The 7,005-nt window shown below is 42.1% G+C and overlaps 1 protein-coding gene across 1 annotated transcript in view; it reads left to right on the top strand.

Moving 5' to 3' along the window:
* LOC140322273 (uncharacterized) overlaps positions 1-6,790 on the top strand; it is a 38,801-nt gene extending 32,011 nt beyond the window's left edge. Inside the window, exons 10-13 of the mRNA XM_072398855.1 lie at positions 2,943-2,990; positions 3,615-3,733; positions 3,820-3,967; positions 4,960-6,790. Of these exons, the coding sequence (XP_072254956.1) occupies positions 2,943-2,990; positions 3,615-3,733; positions 3,820-3,967; positions 4,960-5,069 (425 nt within the window). The 3' untranslated portion in view covers positions 5,070-6,790. The remainder of the gene's footprint in view (positions 1-2,942; positions 2,991-3,614; positions 3,734-3,819; positions 3,968-4,959) is intronic.
* Positions 6,791-7,005: the final 215 nt, after the last annotated feature.

The raw sequence follows: 7,005 nt of genomic DNA, 5'->3' as shown, positions 1-7,005 counted from the left end.
AGAGAAGGAGGTGTTTAGGCAGAGTTGTATCATGGCCAAAGTGTCAGAGGAGGAGGTGTTTAGGCAAGTTCTATCATGGCCAAAAGGTCAGAGGAAACAGGAGGAAGTATTTAGGCAGAGTTGTATCGCATCCAAAAGGTCAGAGGAGGAGGTGTTTAGGCAGTGTTGTATCATGGCCAGAGGGTCAGAGGAGGAGGTGTTTAGGCAAGTTCTATCATGGCCAAAAGGTCAGAGGAGGTGTTTGGGCAAAGTTGTATTACAACCAAAGGGAAAGAGGAGGAAGTATTTAAGCCGAGTTGTATTGCATCCAAAGGGTCAGAGGAGGAGATGTTTAGGCAGTGTTGTATCATGGCCAGAGGGTCAGAAGAAAACGAGGTGTTTAGTCAGAGTTGTATCATGGTGGAAGGGTTAGAGAAGGAGGTGTTTAGGCAGAGTTGTATCACGGCCAAAGGGTCAGAGGAGGAGGTGTTAAGGCAGTGTTGTATCATGGCCAGAGGGTCAGAAGAAGACGAGGTGTTTAGGCAGAGTTGTATCACGGCCAAAGGGTCAGAGGAGGAGGTGTTTAGGCAGAGTTATATCATGGCCAAGGAGGCAGAGAAGGAGGTGTTTAGGCAGAGTTGTATCACAGCCAAAAGATCAGAGGAGGAGGTGTTTTGGCAAAGCTGTATCACAACCAAAGGGAGGAATTCAGCCAGATATAATTACCTGGAGATCAGGGCAGGGACACTTTGAGGTAAATTATTTACACAGAGGCCAAAGGATGGAGCAGAAGTGAATCCAGATCGAGCTATATCAAAACCTGGAGTATCCAGCAGGAGGCGTTAGGCTGAATATATATATATTTCATAAATCCATCTTATTCCTTTGCCTGTTGTCACTGCTCTCATCAACTTACTGTCCAGGGTTAAAAGTATTTCAGCCAGTTCTTCCCTTTGGCACAGGGTATTATCATTGTGAAATGTCTGTACGAGTTACTTGTCCACTTCTACCTAGTCATGCGTTATCTCTCTGTGGGACAATTAAGTTGCCAGTAGCTAATCTCCGTTATGCAAATACACTTCATAAATTAAATCTGTTTCCTTGTTCTGATGCCAGAATCAGAACAAAGATAACATTGATCAGAAGATGCAAAGTTTTATGATAGGAAGAGGGTGAGAGGGTGAAAGGTATAGGATGTACTCCGTGGACATAAAAAGATAAACCGAACCGAAAAGACAGAAACAATGGTACAAGAGAAGGAGAGGGCTTTGCCCAAAAGAGCTTACAATCTAAGAGGTGGTGGAAGTAGCAAATATTGGGCCTGATTTATCACATTTCTCCAAGATTGGAGAAGATAGACTCTCATAGGAGAATCTAGGTGAGCCAGCGAAATCTTGAATGGATCTGGTGCAGGATTAAAAACACCTGCCAACTAATATCAAATGTTGGTTTGCTGGATCTCCCAGGTTCTTTCAAGATGGTCTCTCTTCAATAGGAGGGATATACATATATTTTTTTAGGAGTTGAGAAGACCTCCGTGATGCAGAAAGCAACGCTGAATCATTTTATTTAAGTGCAGGGCTCCATTTTGACAACCCCTTGAGAATCCATGATACCCTGTACTCACAGCATGTCCTCAGTCTTCAAGGTTCAATGTCCCTGATCATCATTAAAAATTGAATACTGAGGACCCCTAGTGGTGGAAAAATAACAATGCTGTCAAACAGGAGGGTAATATTGCAGACTGAGCTGCTTTTTTTTTTATTCTTTTTTTTTCTGGTTGAACATTAAACAAAATTTCTGGAGTTGGACTTTGAATGTCAGCTTTTAAGCAATCAATATTAATTATCATTTGTTCAGGTAATTAATAACACTGGCCAGTTTAGATTACATACTCGAGTAAAGTTTTTGTAGTATGTTACAGTGAAACTGTTGCTCTGCTCGATCCTTGTAATTGGCTGGAAAAATCGAAACCCCTCCCCTCCAGCAGAAGCTGGCCCATTTATTACCATAAAAAAGAGTTCCATTAGGTACTGTATACAAATTCTAATAGGCACAGTTTGCATGTAAAGGGACAACAATGCTGGGGTACAGTAGAAGGGAGATTTGGCCCTAAAATAGGGATGCGTTAACCAAGCACCAAATGCTGCTATAGAGGAATGTGTAGTTAAACAAGGAGAACTGTTTTATAATTAGTTGTGGTACGAGCAAAACCCAGAAGCACCAATGGCACATGTCAGAGCAGGAACCAGGTATTGGAAGCCAAGAATAGTAAATATGGCGCTTGTGATCCTTTCAGAAAAACAACACCTGGGTCTGAGAAATCAACAGTGTCAACAAGGTCCAATATTTATCCAAAAACTAGGGAACTTCTTTTCCATAAATTAATGCAATTGGTTTTGAAACCTATCTGCAGCTAAAATATACAGATATCAGTTCCTTTGGGATTGTTTTTCATACTATCACCTAATGTGAAACAGACCTCCATTCTGGTGGGATGGTGTGTGGCTTTAGGACTGGTACAGTTTTCCTTAACTATTACCCTCTTCCCAGGACTGGGCTGAGGGGTCGGCTTAAGAGGTGGCCACCATGGATACATCAGATAAGTGGTGTCCAAGAAGGGTGGAAGCTGAAACTTATTGAGTGGAGATCTTGCAGCCTTCTAGCAAAACAGAAAACACTCAAGCTGCTTTTGGCAGCCCAGAGGCACCAATTTGTGGAGGCTTAGCCTTCTAAACACCAACACTTCCAGTTGGCTTGGGAGATGACCATAGACATATGCTTGCCTATCGCTGCCTGCTGCTTCTGCTGGAGAAGTTGAGTATCTGCTAACGAGCTGCCAGCCTGGCTCCTAGTTCTTTTGCACACACCTTTGACTTTTATTCTTGGCAAGGTCTCACCCTAACATGATCACTTAAAGATCTCCATGGTCCATTTTTAATATATTGTACTGTCTCTTTCAGGAAATCGTTCCTTTTTGCACTTGGTAGCTGAGTCAGTATCTTCAACTGGTAAGACCATTTTCTAAAACAACTATCCTTCTCTCACCAAAATTCCAATCAAGTAAAGACCCTGTTATGGAGACATAGTCAGGCACAGGCCATGTTATTTCACTCACCTTTCCACCTATCCATTAAAACCTACAGTATCATACTCAACCATTACCAGATCTGGGCTACCACGGGCTGTCATCAATCATAGCCATTACATGTTGGACTTGTGGCCACTGACAATTTGCATTGCTCTTGTACTGCTTAGTGACCAGCCACTGTGGCAGTGACCAGGTACCAACACATAGAGGCAACACTGTGCTCATAATAAACACCTATACGTGCCATGGTAATTATGGTGTCCACCATCACTTCTAAAATTTTAAATGAAGAAACCTATATTGCTATGCTTATGCCCTTCAAGGCAACCCTCCACTCAGGGGACAGGCACTAACAATATGTAGCCTCCAAATTTTAGGTTGGCTACTAGCCTTTCCTAGCGCTCAAGGACTACAGAGTCAATAAATGAAGGTGCATCCCATCCATTTGTTATAAACATGCCTTAGGACCTTCATGGTAGTCTGTCTGTCTTTTAACTATATTCTTAACAAAATTTAAAATCTGCTCTCCACTACTTTGCTTCAGACTCAGTAGACCGAACTGACATCTATTGGAAAACGTCATTGCAGGAAGGGAGGTCCCTAGAAGTTCAAGGTCGAAGTGTAAAAGTGAAGCATTCTGGGATATACTCCATATACAGTCAGGTGAGACCATCATCTGTCCTTCTCACTAATTCCACTGTGAGATATCAAAACTCACACTAGAAATGTTTCCTTCCTTTCCATTTCAGGTCTTTTACAGAGATGTGACTTTTACTATGGGGCACTTAGTGCTTCGCAAGTCAGATGATGGTTCCGGAGACAGCGAAATCCTTCTGAGTTGTGTTCAGAGTATGCCAAAGGAGGACGAGTTGGCATATAACACTTGTTACACTTCTGGTAAGGTCCACCTCTATTTTTCATTGTTGCCTGAATCGGTCATAAGGAGTCAGAGGTAGAACTTAGAACTTTCCTCAATGTGCTCCTCTTTATCTTCCGTGTGTCTCCTAAGCCTCCAAATTTCAATTATAACCATCTAGCTTCAAAGCCCAATAGATCGGCACTTCATCCCCAAAAAGGATCTCAAAAAGAACCTAAAGTACTTTTTTTGAGGAGTTGCAATTTTCATGATTTTCACAGTTTAGATTCTTTACCTATCTGCATTAGCCAGGTTGGGTTGATGTAACTCATGCGTACAGGAGTTACTGCGCATGTGCAGCTCAGTGTTGTTTACCAGGATACATGGCACCCAGGAGCAGCAAGGCGCACTGCAGGTCAACCCATTTAAAAGCTCTGTCCTTTCATTTTTGGTGGCAGTGTTTCTTCTTCCAGAGCAGAAAAGGCAACTATACAACCAGAAGTAGCATGTCGCTTCCAGGAACCAAAACGCAACTCCATTGCAACCACAAAGTGGTTCCCAACCCTTCCAATTTAGTTAAATAGGGGCAATTGGGAGTGCAGTTGAGCCTGTGGAACAAAACTGTGGTCAGCCACATGGCTGTGGCAATGGCCCTAATTCTCCTCATTTACACAATAACATAAGGTGCATGCAAACTGGAAATTTTGAATGCAGTGGTTTTATGTCTTTGCCCTTGAATGCTTCTGATGGTGGACTGATTACCAGTGAATGACCTCTAGTTCTGCATTCTTGACTCATCTTTGCTGGAATCCTGATACTGCATTACTAGTGGGCTCCTGGTTCTCTGTCAGTCCTTCGCCAGATGCCATCCCTTGCGCACAGAAGACCTGGGGGCAACTGTGTGCAACCGTGTGCTGGGATAGCACAACAATGTAATGCTGTATACATTTTCACTTCAAGTATTGCTAGATGGCATTTGAAATTCACCAATGTCTTCTGTTTCCTGTAATTGTCTCACCTTTCTTTTATTTAGGAGTCTTTCGTCTGCGCAAAGGAAATACAATTACCCTTGAAATACCACGCAGAAATGCTACTTTGGATACCCATCGCCAGGCCACCTTTCTTGGTTTTATCAAGTTATAACATCCACCAGAAAGCAGACTCACTCCAAACTCACCTTCTCCTGCAGGGTGACACAGACAGAAGGGGGCGCTATGAGTCTGTCCTCCTCCTGCAGGGTGACACAGACAGAAGGGGCTATGAGTCTGTCCTCCTCCTGCAGGGTGACACAGACAGAAGGGGGCGCTATGAGTCTGTCCTCCTCCTGCAGGGTGACACAGACAGAAGGGAGAGCTATGAGTCTGGCCTCCTCCTGCAAATTGACACAAAAAATTGAATGGTAGACTCTTGTCCACCATAGGACAATAGAAAAAATCATATTTTGGCCAATCACTAAATGGTATACATTTATAATAAATGAATCTAAATATGTAATTATTCTATCCAGGCAGGGGGTCCTTAATGCATCTTCAACCTATACAGACATTCAATTTCTTTAGTTGGAAATTATCTTGTCACAATGGTCATATATCAATCTGCCATGGTGGAATAATTATCGTCCTCGGGGACAGCTGTACACAAATTTGTCAACCAGCGGCAATCATGTAGAGACGTGTTTCTCAACCTTTTTAACATGAAGACCCCCTTGAAATAACTTTTAAATCTTCATGGAACCCCAGCTATAATTACTATATCAACAGCTCCTAGTACATTAGTGTGGTTTTCAGTAGGAAAAATGCCTCTTACATTGCTGACCAGTGGGAGGAATATCCCAAAAAGATGGTGTCATGTTAACTGACCTACAAGTCACAAACTTCTCATTGCTCAAGGAACCCTTAGCAATCACTGGAGGAAACATGGGGATCCACAGAACTCTGGTTGAGAAACACTGTTCAAAAGCAGTGGTTGCCAACCTTTTCGTACCCACGGACTACTAAATTTAACGGCTGTGGACATCTGGGGAGCCGAGTGTCTCTCAAAGGGGAAGAAACTAGTGACGTCATGATGCCAGAACCCGCCCACTGTCCCATTGCAGGCTTAAACCTGTCCAGAAACACAACCCGCCCAGAAACCTGAGCAATCGATCTGTACGGAGGACATGGTCAATGGCTCTGGCCGGTGCGCCCCCCCATTGGGATCCTTCTCTTGACCCTGCTCGGGGACACACACAAGCCTGGGCCACAGACCAACAAAATTTGAATCGCGGATCAGACCACTGGTTGCCAACCGCTGATCTAAAGTGTGTACAGAGCTTTACATATGACGTGTAAATTCCACTGTACATCATAGATTCACCCCTCCATTTTCTACAACCAGCTTCATCCTACTGGTGCCAAATTACCTGTTACAAAAAACAAAACTGTTGCATTAAAAGCTGTAAATTGTGTGGTCAAAAATTAGCAAATGAATGTTTATTCCAGACAAAAGATGTTAGCCTGAAAACCTGGAATAGGCTCTGTGTTAAGGGTGCTGGGGCCCACCACTTGACAATTTTGCCCAGAATTTTTGCAGTTTGTATTATTATTTATGCTTATGCAATAAACATTGGTTGCAGATTTACCAAACAAAAGCTGGATTTTCTGGAAAATGTTGGTGCAACCGCGCATAATTTAGAAAGGCGTTTATATGAATGATGTCCTTACCCTTACACTGAAGCTGGCCCAAAACTGATATGTGGAAGGCCTCCTCAATGGAGGTGGACGTGCTTGCAAAAATTGTGCCAAGATTTATGTTTATGCAATGATAGTTTCTGTTTTAAGATAAAGGTTACTAATATATAAATAAACATTGACGCACTTTTTTTATATTCATGTCCTGCTTTTATTTTATAAAATTCCATATATACAAAAATGTACATTTCAATATATATATATATATATATATATATATATATATATATATATATATACACACATACATACACACACATACACAGTATGCATATGTAAAGACAACTTTATAAAAGTTACACACTTTTAAAGGTATTATTGTTTTTCACCCTCTTATTTTGTCCTTTTAA

The sequence above is a fragment of the Pyxicephalus adspersus genome, chromosome 2 (assembly GCF_032062135.1).
Source record: "Pyxicephalus adspersus chromosome 2, UCB_Pads_2.0, whole genome shotgun sequence".
NCBI lineage: Eukaryota > Metazoa > Chordata > Amphibia > Anura > Pyxicephalidae > Pyxicephalus > Pyxicephalus adspersus.
This window is presented reverse-complemented; position numbering and strand designations above follow the sequence as displayed.